Consider the following 17,272-nt stretch of genomic DNA (forward strand, 5'->3'; position numbering starts at 1 on the left):
CAGTCCCCCACTCCCTCTTGTTTTATGTCCAGACATTCTTGCCTTTGCTCATTTATATTACCTTCTCGGGCCCTGAAGGCATTGCTATTTCAGATCCTGGCTTCCAGCAGCCCTCCACTCCAGTCCCAGGTTATACATGGCAGGGAGATACATCCAAGCAGCTTTTATTTTTTTGCATTTCAGATTGTCTTAGGTACTCACTATGTCAGAACAGTGGTTCTCAACTGGAGATGAGTTACCCCCCCAGGAGACATTTGGCAAGGTTTGGAGACATTTTTGGTTGTTGCAACTGCTGGGAAGGGGTGTTGCTGGCATCCAGTGGGTACAGGTCCGGAGTGCTGCTGAACATCCTATAATGCACAAGACAGCCCCGCATGACAGACTTATCTGGCCCAAAATGTCAATTGTGCTGAAATTGAGAAACTGTCATTCTGCTATTATGTATTCTGGGATCTTGGACTCTTCTGTGGTGGGTGGGGCCTCAGGCTGCCCGCTGAACTCCGTATGCTTAGGGGCTCTTATTCACTTATGGGACTGTAGGGGAAAATGGCACTTCTTGAGGTCCATAGGTCCTTTCTCTTACCAGGTGACCAGCAGTATTCTCAGTAGCCCAGGTGCCCAGCATTGTAGGAGTACTTGATTTGTCTGCAGAAGTGTGTGTTTCTGGCTTAGGTCTTGGTGCATTTATCCCTGTGGGATTCTGTCTGTTATGTAACCTCAAATACATCATTGGAGAGTATTTGCCATGAACTGACGTGGAAGTCAGTTCAGCACTGACACAGTGGCATCAGCAGAGGTGTGCTCACAGCTGAGACTCCATTGTCCCTGAGGATTTGTTTGGTAAGGCTGACAGGGAAGGGAAGAGGAGGGGAAGGAAGAAGGAAAGGGAGACTGTCAAGGGTGAGACTGCAGTGAGGAAACACTGTGTGATGTATGAATGGCTTCCTATTGCCTCTTGCTGTCTTGGACTCATGCCTGGGCAGGGTTCTAAGTAGGAAGGATACTCTCCTCTATTTTGGTCAGCTGTTGCTATGGATAGACAGCTTTTATGTTCTGACAGTGGCAGGCCTGAGGAGGACTGGCCTTGACCACAGTTGCTCAAAAACCCTGGATTCTAACCCTATGTATAGGTTGAATGTTTTGATAATAAGATTAAATATGTATACTTGTGTAATTGAAAACAAGGAGGCTTTTAAAAAAGACATGTACATTATGTATTCATACACATGCCAAGAGGTAGCTTCTGATTCCAGGATCTCCACTTGGAAGGGTTTACCTCTCCTAGACTGTTGTAGAACATTTCTCTCCTAAGAGAATTGTAGATGTTTTTTTCCCCTTCTTTTTCTTTTCCCACTTTGTCGTCGTTGTTAAGGATTGCACTCCTCTGTCCTTGAAGGCCTGTTTGTGGGAGGAATTGGAATGTTCCTTTTCCTCCCAGTGCTTGTAGGAGAAGGGAGCTGCGACAGTCAGCATAACTGGAACTACGGCTTCAGATGCCAGGCCATCTCCTCATCAGAAGGAGAGTATGAGAGTTGCAGTTTTGTCTGTGGGCACATGTATTACTCAGGATTAGTCTGGGTTTCAAACAACTGAAAACCAAAAGGAGCATGGCTCAAGCATGTTGAAATTTATTTCTCACATGTTAGAAGTAGGCAGCGTGGGGCTAGTAGGATGACTTCATAATTCTTCAGGTTCCTTCCTTCTGTTTTACTGCTCTGCCATCCTCAGCATGTGACTTCTGGCTGGTGGTCCAGGATGGCTACTCAAGCTCCAGTCATGTCTGCCTTGTAGCTGACAGGAAGGACAAAGAAAGACACCTCTCACCCTTCAAAGATACTCCTATAAGGTTTTACTTATGCAACACTTTGCTTATATCCCTGGGTTAAGAACTTAGTTACTTGGCCATACCGGCCTGCAAAAGAGGCTGGGAAATGTCATCATTATTTTGGGCAGCCAGACTCCAGCTAAAATTTCTATTACTAAGGAAAGATGGAAGAACAGATATTAGAAGATATGTAGCCATCTTTGCCACAGAGAGACTTTGGGGATTTATTTCTGCTTAGGGATTGGATCTGGATCTGCTGTTTGAGTATTTCTCAGCAACAAGTCCCTAGAGAGCCTGGAAGACCCTGACATGGGTCCCACACTCATTGGTGCAGGCATGCAGCAAGGAAATGAGATTGGAGGAAGAGGGAAGGCGTGCATGTTTTAATTGTGGTAGTTGAGTCTGAGTGCCTGGCCTCCAGGCTCAGCCTGGCTGTCTTGTATTTGAGCTCTGGTGTAGTCCTTGCTGCTAGATGGGAATGGGAGTTCTGGGAGGCGGGTGGGGGGTGGGGTGGGGAGGTGGGGGATCAGATGGTGAAATTTTGTTTCTTAATTAGAATCAGGAAAACATTCGAGGGAGTTGGCTTCTGCTTGGTAGACTGTTCTCAGAGCTCTCTGTTCTCTGGCAGGGCTGAGAGTCCAGTGAAGCAAGCAGGGCTCCTGGGGCCAGCATTTAAGGATGCACTCACTCTCAGGCTTGCCAGGTTGTCCCCCGACAGTGAGTGCCTACTTAAATTTTGTGCCCTGGGCTCCTTATTCACCTACTCTACTCCTGGTCCTGCTCCCTGGCTACATAGTGTTGTTGTTGTTGTTTTATAAATTTATTTTATTTATTTATTCATTTTTGGCTGCATTGGGTCTTTGTTGCTGTGCGTGGGCTTTTCTCTAGTTGAGGCCAGCGGGCTTCTCATTGCACGTGCTCTCTTGCTGCAGAGCACGGGCCTTAGGTGCGTGGACTTCAGTAGTTGTGGCTCGTGGGCTCTAGAGCGCAGGCTCAGTAGTTGTGGTGCACGGGCTTAGTTGCTCGGCGGCATGTGGGATCTTCCCGGACCAGGGCTTGAACCTGTGTCCCCTGCATCGGCAGGCAGATTCTTAACCACTGCACCACCAGGGAAGTCCTACAGAGTGTTTTAAATTAAGTACTTTTACTGAGAAAGAAGTGTATGTGCATGGTAAGTCAGTCAAACTATATAAAATGGTATATAGTGGAAAAGTCTCCTCCCTCTCAGAGCTTTAGTCTTCCTCCCTGAGGCAGCTGCTGTGACCAGGCTTTTGTGTATCCTTCCATCCGGTCTTTGAGAAGGGGCTCTGCAGGGGCTTCCATTGAGGTGCTGCCTTCACTCATTGAATTCCCACTGTGTGCAGAGAGGCCCAAGCCATGGGGGCAGTTTGTACCCGGATGGAGGGAAGGAAAAGGAGCAGAACCCAGAGGAGGGAGTGCCTGTCAGTGGGCTGAGGAGTGTGTCAGCTTCTCTCCCCATTTTGCAGCCACATTTCAGTGCTACAAACCAGAAGCACAGCAAGCACAGCTAGGACATTGTGAGACAGCCTCTTTCTCCGTGTGTATGTCCATCTTTCTGTTTCTATTCCTTTTGTCTCCATCTCTTTGTCTCTGCCTCCTTGTCTTTGTCTCTTGTCTGTCTTGCCTCTGCCTCTGTCTTCTGTATGTTTCTGTGTTTTTCCTCGTCAACCTTTTTTTTTTTAACATCTTTATTGGAGTATAATTGCTGTACAATCGTGTGTTAGTTTCTGCTTTATAACAAAGTGAATCAGCTATACATATACATATACCCCATATCCCCTCCCTCTTGCGTCTCCCTCCCACCCTCCCTATCCCACCCCTCTAGGTGGTCACAAAGCACCGAGCTGATCTCCCTGTGCTATGCGGCTGCTTCCCACTAGCTATCTGTTTTACATTTGGTAGTGTATATATGCCCATGCCACTCTCTCACTTCGTCCCAGCTTACCCTTCCCCCTCCCCGGGTCCTCAAGTCCATTCTCTACATCTTTGTCTTTATTCCTGTCCTGCCCCTAGGTTCTTCAGAACCTTTTTTTTTTTAGGTTCCATATATATGTGTTAGCATACAGTATTTGTTTTTCTCCTTCATCAATCTTTTTCTCACAAGCTGCACAGCTTCTTACAAGCTGCTCTCACTTCTGCTCGTTTTTGTAGTCCTGCTTCCTTCCTCTGCTTTCTTGTGGCTTTTCTTCCTCTATTACAGGGGCTCGTAGGTGATTTTGACTTGCTGTGGCCCCTGACTTCGCTGCTGTTAGATAGGTTCAGTTTCTTGGTATCCTGACTCCATATTCTTGGGAGAGAGAATCAAATAGGCCTAGCTTGGGTCCGTTGTTGGACTCTATCAGCCGTGATAGGGAAGGGGGAGCAGTTCCCAAGAAGGGGCCTGGCAGGTACTTCAAAATATGCTTACTGTATTGCACAGAGGCCTGTGGATTACTGGTGGCTATTTATTAGGTAATCCTCATGTTAGCTGATCTAGGCTTAGCTTCACACAGCGAACTCTGATTAGCAGGGCAGGTCCCCGGGAAGACCTGCCAGCAGTGTGCATTCTTTTGGTCTTATCCCTTCCCCCTTGGCCATTATTTACTCCCCACCGCCTCGTTTCTCCCCCACCCCCCGCCCCCATGCACCCTATATGACTGACTAGTAAGCACCCGTGTCATTTGCCAAAGTACTGAATGAAAGCTCTTAAAGTGCCATGGAGGCTGTTCAGCCACTCATGTTTATATCCACAGGCTGGCCCTAGGCTCTCCTCTCCATTTGAGTGGAGGAATGTCCAACTTTCTGAAAACTGCCTTGCTCCAGGGGATTGGCAGTTAAGCGAAAGTCATCACCATCTTGATTCCAACCACGGTTGATCAGTTCCCATCTTTGCTTGGCAGTAAGCTTAAGAAAACAGTATGCTTTTGTATCCCCCTAAGAATTTGTGATCTCCTTGGGGAAGTACCACCCAGATGCCTGAGGGAGAGAGAGGAACCTTCTTGAGACATATGTCCATATGACCACAGCACAAGGTACTAAGCTGTGTGTTAAGTGAGAATGTTGTAGGGTTCAGGGAGAGAGAGCTCAGGGAGGAGCTGGCTGATATATTTTAGCAAGGTTTTACAGAGGAAGTGGGGACTGAGCTAGACCTTGAAAGTGGGAGTTGCTATTGCCTATGGCAGGAGGAGGAGGGGAGGACATTTCTCTCATGTGTATATCCGGCATCAGTAAGGAGAGAGTCTGGCTGAAGGAGAGAGTGCAACATGGGTAGAAGTAGGTAGATGTGGACTGGAGGATGAGCCCCCAAATTTTGTAATAACATTTGAGGTTCTCGTAAAAGTTCTATTTTTGGAGGCTAGAGGTGTCACTGTGGAGCCCCTTGGATACTGATATTCTCCATGGATCAGAGCAGTCCCTATTTAGCCGGGGTAAGGTGGTGGGACCTCTAACACAGGACCCAGGTATCACTGAGGTACGTGAGGAGCTGGAACGGAAAGCCAGCAGTGCTGACGCGAGCCCACTTTTCCATGGGCCTATCCGAGAACTGGGAGGTTTGGATAGGAATGGGGGTGGGGGAGATCGGGGGGGTCTATGTAAGCTTGGGAATGGTAGTTAGCCTCTGTCAACCTCAGTTTCCTCATCTGTAAAATGAGAATAGGAATGTCTGTTTTGTGGTTGTGAGAATTAATTGAGAGGATGTATGTGAAATTGTCAGGCACATGATAGCCTTTTAAAAAAATAATTACATGCAAAACATTGTCTCCCTAACTGCTAGGTGACCTGCCACCTGCATTTAAATTGACCTTATTTGTTGTTGGGCCTCTCTTGTCCCCATTCTCTAATGTGGCCATGGAGAGGTCTTGTGCCCCAGGTGGTTTGAAACTTTGGGAATCTGAGTGGGGAAGAATGGGTGAAGTTCACCATTCCTGGGCCTGGGGGGAATTTCCAAAAATGGTTCGGGCTGTCAGAATGCATGAATATGTGGTAGTGCATGCCTTTGTATCATTACTTGTCAACATTGATGGGATGTTTTCCTCTCAGCTGGGGCAGATGGGGGATGTCCCCCATTTGCCTGTTCTGGTTCTGACCGGTCCCGTCGGCCCCTTTGCCTTAGGCAGACAGGATAGAAATGATGCGCTTTGTAAAGAGAGGTTGGGCGTCGGTGCCCTCAGCTCAAGCCTGCCACTGACTTTATGGTTTTCTTCCTAGGTCTGCTGACGTTTGTGAACTGTGCCTACGTCAAGTGGGGCACACGTGTGCAGGACACATTCACTTACGCCAAGGTCCTGGCACTCATTGCCATCATTGTCATGGGCCTTGTTAAACTGTGCCAGGGTAAGAAGGGCCCCAGGTCAGAAGGAGGGTGGGTGACTCCGGGAGTTCCCCTGGATTCCCTGAGGAGGATGTGGGGACTCCGTTAGCTTTACTGCTCAGCTCTTTCTGTATATGTGCTAGACTGTGTCAGTGAGAACAGGAAATCTGTTCTTGGGCTTCTTGGGCCAGGCTGGTTTGGTCTAGTGGACATGAGTTAGCCCCTCCCTCGGGGCTGCTTTCCCTCTGTGGTGGTGGGGAGCATTGCAAGAAGCCAGCCGAAGGCCTAGGAGCTTTTGAAACTTGGGTTGTAATTGGGTCATAAAAGTAATCAGTGGAGATAGAGTGAGCCCTGCTCTGGCTCCTGCTTTTGGTCTGTGACCGCCAGTCAGTGGGGAGGAGGGCTTGGCCCTCCTTGAGAGGGGTGGGAAGTGTGTGGGTGGCAGGGAGATGGGGTCTGGAAATGAGTGGTTATTTTGCAGCCTTTACTTTTCATCTGGACTTGCTCTTATTTAGCATTTCCTCCCAAAGTCAGCTCTCAGCAAAATATTAAAATATTGTGAAGTTGGCACTGACTTTCCTGCCTGTTGGCCTTAGAGAGCTTTTCATTCCCAGATCAGAGTAGGCTGACAGGGAGGGTAACAGGCCTCCCAATATTCCCTGACCCCTTAGAGAAGTCCTGAGGTGCCCTTGGCCAAGGGTGTCTCAATCATTAGACAACACAGTTCTCTGGGTCATCTGTCTCTAAACTTGGCTGTGTTTACAATCCCCTGAGGAGCTGAGACTCCAACCTCAGACCTATTGGATCAAACTCTGGTTGGCTTGGAGTTCAAAAAAATGTGTTTTGGGGAATTCCCTGGTGGCCTAGTGGTTAGGATTCTGGCTTTCACTGCCGAGGGCCCAGGTTCAATCCCTGGTCAGGGAACTAATATCCCACAAGCCGCGTGGCGCGGCCAAAAAACAAAACAAAACTAAAAAAGAAAAAAGTGTGTTTTTAAGAAGCGCCCTGGGTGAATCTTAGGCAGCTGGTCCAGTATCTGTGTGCCAAGTTAGTACAGCCAGCCATCTGGATGTTCCTAGAGTCTCTGAAACATCTTGGGGTATAATTGGGTAGTTGAGTAATTCTCCCTCCAGGATCTGTGCCCTAGGGAACAGCTACTGTGTGTGATGAGTGGCACCCCTGGGGCTCGGGAGTCTCTACTTACCCCCTCTTTGTTGCACACCCAGCCCTTTTTGCCACATTGGGGGATGGGTCTAGGCTTTCTGCAGTGGGTGACAGCAGGCTTCCTTAGAAGTCTGGGTCTTATTAAAAACCTCCAATATGTCTAGAAGGTCTGTCTCCTGGACAGCTGGGTGCTGTTCCCTTGGCTTGCAAGTCTGCAGTCTCTGGAGGCCTCCAAGGAGGATGACAGATGTCTAGGCAGCCTCTCCAAAGGTGGAGGTGGCCCAGGCCTACCCCAGGCCCAGTGAGAAATAAGATCCCAGTTCCTTCGAAGCCTGTGATTTCCTGCTGCACACAACCATAGCCACTGCGAGTAGAGTTCTCTCCATGAGACTGAGAAACCCATTTGACCAAGTTGTGGAACTGTCTGGGCCATGAGAGGTAGTTCCACAGGAAGATCTAATTGTTAATGAAAAATGACTCCTTTATGTGAAACAGGGTTCTTTCTAAAAATAAGAACTGTGGCCTACCCTGTGGTCTCCCGCAGGAAATGGAAATTCACTAGGGCTTTGGAAAAGGTGTTATCAGGTCAGAAGGCAGCCAGGAATGCCTTTGTTTTTCTGAGATTGTCTAGTTCTACTAAAGGAAAATGAACTATTCAGAGGGAGTGGGTGGGGTGTGGGGAGCTGGAGGTGGTGGTTCTTTTGGATTAAATTGTTTTTGTTTTTTGTTTTCTTCTCCCTGCCCCCTTGCTTTTCCCTTCTTTTCTTGACCCTCCTCCTCTCTCCTTTTCTTGCCTCTCCCCTTCCTCTTTCTTGCTGCCCCTCCCCCTCCCCCTCCTTCCTCTTCTCCTTACACCTGCCATCTCTCCTGTCCTTCTCCTTCTTCCTCTTTCTCCTCTCTGTACCCCCCGCTGCCCCCCCCACCTCCGCCTTTGCCCCCACAGGACACTCTGAGCACTTTCAGGATGCCTTTAAGGGTTCCTCCTGGGACTTGGGAGACCTCTCTCTCGCCCTGTACTCTGCCCTCTTCTCTTACTCAGGTTGGGACACCCTTAATTTTGTAACAGAAGAAATCAAAAACCCAGAAAGGTAAAGGTGGGATCTCACTCTCCCCAACTTGGCTGGAACTCCTGCTGATAGTGGGCACGCTTGCCATCTTCCCTCCCCTCCTCCCTCTGTCTCTCATCCCTTCTTCCTGTTCCCCCTTCACCAGCTGTGAGGGATTAGGGGCGAGGACGGGAGTGAGTGAAGGTGGGAAACCCCTGGCTCCTTGGCCTCATATTCACACTGGAGGATCCCCAGGGTCCTTCCTGGAGGAGAGGTCCTTCAGTGGGCAGCAGCTAACCCAGCTGGGGCTGAGATGTTAAGACCTTGCACTCTGGTGCTGACACTGAAGCCTGGGGAGCCAGAAGCTTATTCTGGGCAGCCGGGTTCCCAGCCTGGCCTCCAGTCCCTAGAGGACAGTGCTCCTCCTTCAGTGGGACCCAGTGGTCCCACTGGGGTGAGGATCAAATATTGATTATGAGCCATCTTCACAGGGAAGGCTGTCTCTCTCTCTCTCTCTCTCTCTCTCTCTCTCTCTCTCTCTCTCTCAGGAGAAAGAGCCCGGGGCGTGGGGCGCATACTTCCCTTAGGCTACATGGGGAAGAGGAGTCAGCCTCAAAGATCCAGAGGCCAGGGAATTCCTGGGTAACTTTGACCCCCAAGGAGAGGTTGGTTCCAGGTAGTCCTATTTCTGTTGTCCTGACAGAAATTTGCCCCTGGCCATTGGGATTTCTATGCCGATTGTGACACTCATCTACATCCTGACCAACGTGGCCTATTACACAGTGCTGAGCATTTCAGATGTCCTTGGCAGTGATGCCGTGGCTGTGGTGAGTCTGTTGGGATCCCCATTTGCTCGTCATCTCATAGTACTGAATGGCTGGATCTTTGTTTCTGCTGCCACTCCAGCTCTGCAGGGCCAGGTGGTGGGTCTGTGCCAGAGGGCGGGCTGCTCAGCAGTGATGGCATTTGTCCTGAGAGATGCAGGAGGCTGTGGAAACCCTGTCGTGTGCTGAGTGCCCCTTCTGTGCTCTGTCCCCAGACATTTGCTGACCAGACATTTGGCTTGTTTAGCTGGACCATTCCCATTGCTGTTGCCCTGTCCTGCTTTGGGGGCCTCAACGCATCTATCTTTGCTTCATCAAGGTACTGTGTTTCTGCTTCACCGATAACAGACCAGTATTTAATTCTCTGAGGCTCTAGGTGAATCCATCGGAGCCCTTCTTTCCCTTATCCCTCTCTCGGACATGCAGGGTGTGTATGTGTGTGTATGCATGTGTGGCCATGATCGTATAGTGGTTAGTACTCTGTGTTGTGTATGCATGTGTGCATGCGTGTCCTTGCCTTTGTACAACACTTGTGTGCTGGTTGCTTACATTTCCATGTGAGATGAGGACAGATTGGTAAGAGGTAGAGGGGAAGAAGGCAGTAGCTTGGAGGAGGGATCCTGTTGGGGACAAGACTCTAGGCTCCTGCAGATTATGCTGCAGGCCCAGGATTCATTCTTGTAATAAATGATTATTGAGCACTTGCTGTATACTGGGTACTGGTACAGGATGACTCTGCCCCTTACATCACAGAAAACACTGCGGCCGACGGGTAGGCTCCAGCTCTTTTCTGTGCACAGAGACTTACCTGTAAGAGCACTGTCCTTCCAGTTGTTTCATAGAGAGGACCAGTTCTGCCTTTTCAGGCTATTCTGCTACCTGGTCTCAGGGTTCCGGCACGTCCCCTCTTCTTCAGCACTTCACTTCATCACTTGGCCCTTCTCCTTGGTAGATGTTCATTTGGAGGCAGCTGTGCACAAGCTTCTCTCATCTTCACTTAGAGAAATCACAAAACAGTTTCTCATCTCCCCTCTTCCTTATTGGACATACTTCTAAAGGAAATGGTTTGCATTTTGACTGTCATTCATCTTTCTACCCATAGGTAGGCTTCTACTACCTTAAAAATGTTCTTGTCAAGGGTGCCAGTGACTTCCTTCTTGGCCTGCTTTCAGTCCTTATCCTACTGGACCCCTGAAGCAAGTGATATTTACCACCCTTCTTCCTCTGAAACTATTCCCATGGCTTCTGTGACCCTCTGATATCTAAGAGGAAGTCTGCTTTCTTGATTTCTCTTCCACTCACCCTATAAATGTTGCTGTCTCCAGGGCCAGGAGTGTAATAGGCATTCAATAAATATTTGCCACATGAACAGATAGGAGAATGAATTAATGAAAGAGATAGTTTTGTCCTATTTATTCTTCTTACTAATTTTGACACCCCAGTCCATGTACTTGGGGCCTCTGTAGGGCAACCAGAGTAATAAAGAGATCAAGGCCTTGTAAAAGAATATGGTGTCAGGGGTTCCCTGGTGGCCTAGTGGTTAGTATTCTGGGCTTTCACTGCCGTTGCCCACTCAAAGATGATGTTTCCCATAGCCTCACCCTTATTGAGGCCCAGGACATCCCAACTGACTCTGCCAATTGTCCCAAAATATTTATGTAGTTGGTATATTCTAGCCTCACTCAGCTATCTTGTGGCATTGACAGGATGAGGGAGAGGGTGAGGGTAGGGAACTCAGAGTACGAATCTGGACCTGCACATGAAGTGAACTGCAGTAATGTCGAGGTAATGCACAACCATTTCTGCCTGTGTTACCTTCTTCACTTTCTCTTTATTACCCATGCAGCTGTCTTTGGCTTTGTACTAGACACCTTTGCCTCACCTTCACATCCTCTCCAGCATTCCCTCTGCATATTTCTCCTCTACTTTAGTACGGATATTAGCCTTGTGAGCCAACTTCAACATCGTGCCCTATGACATCCTTCCAGATGATACCATCAACTCCTGTGGCTCCACCTGGATGGCCCATAAGTATCTCAAACTTCACATGCGCCCCACGTATGCTTTGTCTCCAACTGTGAGGTTGTGGTCCGTCATTCCTCCTTTCTTGGCCTCTTGGCCTCTTTTTGTTTTTGTCGGGGATGATGCACCACACAGCTCGTGGGATCTTAGTTCCCCAACCAGGGATCGGACCTGGGCCCTCAGCAGTGAAAGCGCAGAGTCCTGACCACTGGACTGCCAGAGAATTCCCAGCCTCTCAGCCTCTTGATTTTTTCCCTTGGAGTCCACCCTCATCTCCCAGCTCAAGCGTGTGGGCACACACAGAAGACCAGCAGATTTGTCCTCTGCCAGGGTGTCCACCCTCATTCAGACCTCTTCTATTATGGGACCTTGTCACAGATGTCTGGCCATCCCCCCATACCTTAGCCTCTCCCTGCTTTAGTTGGCCTCAGTGATATTACCAGAGTCTCTGTGTCAAATCCGGTTAGGCTGTTACTTCAGAGCCACAGCTGGTTCTTGGTGTGTGTTCAGACTCCACAGCATGACCTCATAAGCAGGTTTTTCCCAGCACTCTCGTCACACACCTTATCCTGGGACTACAGACATTCTAGCACCCACCTTCAAAGAGGCTATACTCTTTTATGCCTCTAAGCCTCTTTTGCCTTTGCCCATGCTGTGTTTCTACCCAACGCTCACCTTCTGGAAAACCCCAACTCTTCTTCCCAGTCCAGATGTGATCATCTCTTGTGAAGCATTTTGTTCCCCAGCCCACCCCCAAGCCTGGTGCTGTGTGCTCCATGATGCTGCTGACTACCTGGATGGCGTTTCATTTCTCTGCTGCTCTGTTTCCCAGTCAGTAGGGCTCATTATGCGCAGAGAGAAAGCTTGGGTTGTCTCTTTGAGCCCCAGGCTCTCCCTGACTTTTCATATACCAGGAGTTCAGGGAAGGTACATGGAGGGCAGACCATCAGAAGTCTGGCTGCCCTTCTTTAAAAAGCCATTATGTTGTGTAGGAAATGTGTGGGGTGGCAGAGTGGGGTACCCTGGTGGGGTGCCAATGGGTGGGGTGCCAATGGGTGATGCCAGTGGGTGATGGCAGGGTGAGGTATCCATTGGGTGATGGTGGGTTGCATAGCTGAGGGGCTGGGGGTGTCAGTGGGTAACAGTGGGTTTGAGCATTCATGGGTAATGGTGGAGACATCTGTGGGTAAAATGGGGGTAGGTTGGGTTGGTCATGCATAGAGAACATGGGAGGTTCCTGAGAGACTGCCCCCTGCTTTCTTCTGAAGCTGAGCCTGGTTTGTCTGAGTGAGGAGTGTGGCTGCATGGCTGAGTATAGAGATCCTCCTGACACATTTTTTTGTCCTTCCAGGTTGTTTTTTGTGGGCTCCCGTGAGGGCCACCTCCCGGACCTTCTCTCCATGATCCACGTTGAGCGTTTTACACCCATCCCTGCTTTATTGTTCAATGTAAGCTGTGCTGGGGAGTGTGGGGATTGGACGTTATCTGTGTGGTACTCCTGCCAACTTCATGAGAAGACTGTTTGAGGGGAGGTGTACTAGCTTCTTGGGATACTTCCTGAGCCTCTCAGTGTTTCTTCCTTTTTCTTACAATTTTTTAAAAATATAAAAGTAAAACATAGTTATATTAGGGAAGGCAAATACTACAAAAGAATGTAAAAGTGAATTAGTAAGATTTATCTATTTTTGTCAGTGGCTTCCTTTTTTCCTCCTCCTTCTAGCTCCTCTTTTTTTTTTTTTTTTTTTTTTAAATCATATTTAGAAAAGCCAGGCAAGTTTGTACACTAGCTACCTAGGGGCCTCTGTTCATATCATAGGCATCATAGATTTATATATAGCAGATAGCATTAAAATGTTTTATTTCAACAAAATTAGTAAATTATTAAGTATTCTGACAGATTCTGACAGATGGAAGGAGTCCTGAAGGACTGTCATTTTCTAATTTGCACTAAGGTATTATTAGGTGTAAAAGCTAACAGGGACCCTGAGGAAGGCCTTACTCCAAGATTTGAAAAATAGTTCATTTCCTTGTCATTTAGTTCTTTCCTTTATGGTTTCATTACTTAATGTTTTGGATTCATCTGGAATTTATATTTTGGTGAATGGAGTGAGGTAGGCAGGCATTCACTTAATTTTTTTCTCAAATGGCTAGCTAACTGTACAAATATCATTTATTGAACAATTCACTTTTCCGCATTTTTCAAATTTTTATCATATAAAAATAGCTAATTTTTAGAGTGCTTCTTATGTGCCAAGTACCGTGATTTGCCCCTTAAATGTACAATCATCTCAACTCATCTTTCCTCATCCTTGCATCGGCACCAAGCTTCCTTATTTAGCTTTATACTGAATATTTGAGAACTAAAGAGGGGCTGAGGGTACTTCTTCAGTTCCCCTCTCCCCCCTGGAATTTTCATCGCAATTCTCACCTGTTCATTTGTCTTGAAGAACTTTTGTATCATTTTATCAAAATAACAAAATATCCTCTCAATATATTGATTGGGATAGCACTGAATTTATAAATTTAGGGCAATCTGACATTGTGTCTTGTAAATTAATCACCTTCCACCCCACTTTTCTCCTCTTAATATAGGGTCTCCTTTCTCTCTCTAGAATGGGCTCTTCTTGTTTTAAATCCTTTGTTGATAATTTGGGTGAAAAGACAGGTAGGGGGAACTCCATATTCTTGAAGTTAAAGCAAATCTATTTTATTTATTTTTAAATTTTATTTTATTTTTTTTTATACAGCAGATTCTTATTAGTCATCAGTTTTATCCACATCAGTGTATACATGTCAATCCAAATCTCCCAATTCATCCCTCCCACCCACACCCAGCCCCTGCCACTTTCCCCCCCTTGGTGTCCATACGTTTGTTCTCTACATCTGTGTCTCTGTTTCTGCCCTGCAAACCAGTTCATCTGTACCATTTTTCTAGGTTCCACATATATGTGTTAATATATGATATTTGTTTTTCTCTTTCTGACTTACTTCACTCTGTATGACAGTCTCTAGATCCATCCATGTCTCTACAAATGACCCAATTTCATTCCTTTTTATGGCTGAGTAATATTCCATTGTATCTATGTACCACATCTTCTTTATCCATTTGTCTGTCGATGGACATTTAGGTTGCTTCCATAAATAGTGCTGCAGTGAACATTGGGGTGCATGTGTCTTTTTGAATTATGGTTTTCTCTGGGTATATGCCCAGTAGTGGGATTGCTAGATCATATGGCAATTCTATTTTTAGTTTTTTAAGGAACCTCCATACTCTTCTCCATAGTGGCTGTATCAATTTACATTCCCACCAACAGTGCGAGAGGGTTCCCTTTTCTCCACACCCTCTCCAGCATTTGTTGTTTGTAGATTTTCTGATGATGCCCATTCTAACTGGTGTGAGGTGATACCTCATTGTAGTTTTGATTTGCATTTCTCTAATAACTAGTGATGTTGAGCAGCTTTTCATGTGCTTCTTGGCCATCTGTATGTCTTCTTTGGAGAAATGTCTATTTAGGTCTTCTGCCCATTTTTGGATTGGGTTGTTTGTTTTTTTAATATTGAGCTGCATGAGCTGTTTATGTATTTTGGAGATTAATCCTTTGTCCGTTGATTCGTTTGCAAATTTTCTCCCATTCTGAGGGTTGTCTTTTTGTCTTGTTTGTAGTTTCCTTTGCTTTGCAAAAGCTTTTAAGTTTCATTAGGTCCCATTTGTTTATTTTTGTTTTTATTTACATTACTCTAGGAAGTGGATCAAAAAAGATCTTGCTGTGATTTATGTCAAAGAGTGTTTTTCCTATGTTTTCCTCGAAGAGTTTTATAGTGTCTGGTCTTACATTGAGGTCTCTAATCTATTTTGAGTTTATTTTTGTGTATGGTGTTAGGGAGTGTTCTAATTTCATTCTTTTACATGTAGCTGTCCAGTTTTCCCAGTACCACTTTTTTTTTTTTTTTTTTTTTTGCGGTACGAGGGCCTCTCACTGTTGTGGCCTCTCCCGTTGCGGAGTACAGGCTACGGACGCGCAGGCTCAGCGGCCATGGCTCACCGGCCCAGCCGCTCCACGGCATGTGGGATCCTCCCGGACTGGGGCACGAACCCGTGTCTCCTTCATCGGCAGGCGGACTCTCAACCACTGTGCCACCAGGGAAGCCCTCCCAGTACCACTTATTGAAGAGACTGTCTTTTCTCCATTGTATATCCTTGCCTCCTTTGTCATAGATTAGTTGACCATAGGTGCGTGGGTTTATCTCTGGGCTTTCTATCCTGTTCCATTGATCTATATTTCTGGTTTTGTGCCAGTACTATATTGTCTTGATTACTATAGCTTTGTAGTATAGTCTGAAGTCAGGGAGTCTTATTCCTCCAGCTCCGTTTTTTTCCCTCAAGACTGCTTTGGCTGTTAAAGCAAATCTAACCTTGTCCCAGGACTCTAGTCCCTGACTCCTGTCTTCCAGAACTCTTTTGTTCCAGAGGACAAATCCTGTCATACTTCTTCCCAGGGGGATGGTTCCATTTTGCTAATCTGCATTTCTAAGGCTCCAGGACAGTGAGATAGTTCTGAAGACATTTCCTCCACTTGTATGCCAGGTAGTTGGGACCCATGTATAACAGTCTCCAGAGGGCACAGTGTGATTCATGTTGAGGTTGGTGCATTGCAGTGAGGAGGGCCTCACTGTCTGCCGTCAGAAGGGGAACTGAGTCTGGCTTGTTACTGAAGTGCTTGCAAAAAGAAGGGAGGCATTGAGTGCAGGAAGGGCCCCCAAAAGAAGAAGGAGAGAAGGCCATTGTGAAGAATGGACCTATCTGATGCCAAGGGATCACTGAAAAGACCTGGAGGTAATCTGGTGAAGCTAAGTCAGCAGTCAGCAGATCTGGTACTGACTGCTTGACGGTGGAGTCTCCTGGGTGGCTTGGTGGTGACAGTGCCCACTTCTCCCCAACCTCTCTCCCTCCAGTGCACCATGACACTCATCTACCTCACTGTGGAGGATGTCTTCCTGCTCATCAACTACTTCAGCTTCAGCTACTGGTTCTTTGTGGGCCTGTCTGTCGCTGGACAGCTCTACCTTCGCTGGAAGGAGCCCGAGCGGCCCCGGCCTCTCAAGGTCAGTGGCTCTAGGCTAGGAGGGGTGGGCCATCTCCCCAAGGTGACTTCTTCCCCATACCCCATTCTCCTGTTCCCCCATCCTACTTTATCTAATATCTCACCTCCCTTCATTTCAGCTGAGCCTGTTTTTTCCCATCGTGTTCTGCGTATGCTCCTTGTTTCTGGTGGTTGTGCCCCTCTTCAGTGACACCATCAATTCCCTCATTGGCATCGGGATTGCCCTCTCTGGGGTCCCCATCTACTTCCTGGGTGTTTATCTGCCAGAGTCCCGGAGACCACTCTTTATTCGGAATGTCCTTGGTGAGCTTCTCTTTGCCTATCACACATTGGCCTTGTGTATGTGTGTATACAAAGACGCATGCACAGGTGGGTGTGGTGGCTAACAGCTTCCACATACTAGTGATATGCTGGAAGCCTGGCCGCCCCTTTTGGTCTTGACATGATCACTTTAATTCCAACTTTAGATTCGTATTTTGGGGTTAAAACACTCCCTCCTGAAAGTTCAGTCCATATAGCAAGACAAGGAGTCATGCATCAGACTCTCTGGTGGGGCATGGGATGGAGGTCAGTGAGGCTTGCTGGGGGTGAGCTTGGTACAGGGTACCCAGGGAACAGTTGAGAAGGGAACCACATGCTTTTTTTTTTTTTTTTTTTTTGGGAACCACATGCTTTCAATCAGCCTGTGGTGTTCAGACTGGGGCTGTGGCTAAATGTCAGTTTGCTAAATTCTATTCTCTATTTTCATTTAGCTGCTATCACCAAAGTCACCCAGAAGCTTTGCTTTTGCGTCCTGACTGAGCTAGATGTAGCTGAAGAGAGACAGGTTGAGAGGAAAACTGAGTAGAGGCCAGAGGTGATATCCCCTGAGGCCTGGAAGGCTGCTACCTGTGGCCACAGCCACCGAAGTCCAGATGACAAGACTGTGTGGACCCAACTCTCTTATACTCAAGGAGGGCTGTTGGCCCACATTATGT

General features: G+C 47.4%; 1 protein-coding gene across 1 annotated transcript in view; it reads left to right on the forward strand.

The window, feature by feature from the left end:
* The window catches only part of SLC7A6 (solute carrier family 7 member 6), a 32,878-nt gene extending 15,606 nt beyond the window's left edge, over positions 1–17,272 (forward strand). Inside the window, exons 4-11 of the mRNA XM_059998903.1 lie at positions 6,035–6,160; positions 8,245–8,389; positions 9,051–9,174; positions 9,387–9,490; positions 12,545–12,641; positions 16,147–16,296; positions 16,415–16,598; positions 17,048–17,272. Coding sequence (XP_059854886.1) covers positions 6,035–6,160; positions 8,245–8,389; positions 9,051–9,174; positions 9,387–9,490; positions 12,545–12,641; positions 16,147–16,296; positions 16,415–16,598; positions 17,048–17,142 — 1,025 coding nt within the window. The 3' untranslated portion in view covers positions 17,143–17,272. The remainder of the gene's footprint in view (positions 1–6,034; positions 6,161–8,244; positions 8,390–9,050; positions 9,175–9,386; positions 9,491–12,544; positions 12,642–16,146; positions 16,297–16,414; positions 16,599–17,047) is intronic.

The sequence above is a fragment of the Delphinus delphis genome, chromosome 20 (genome assembly GCF_949987515.2).
Source record: "Delphinus delphis chromosome 20, mDelDel1.2, whole genome shotgun sequence".
Classification (NCBI taxonomy): Eukaryota; Metazoa; Chordata; class Mammalia; order Artiodactyla; family Delphinidae; genus Delphinus; species Delphinus delphis.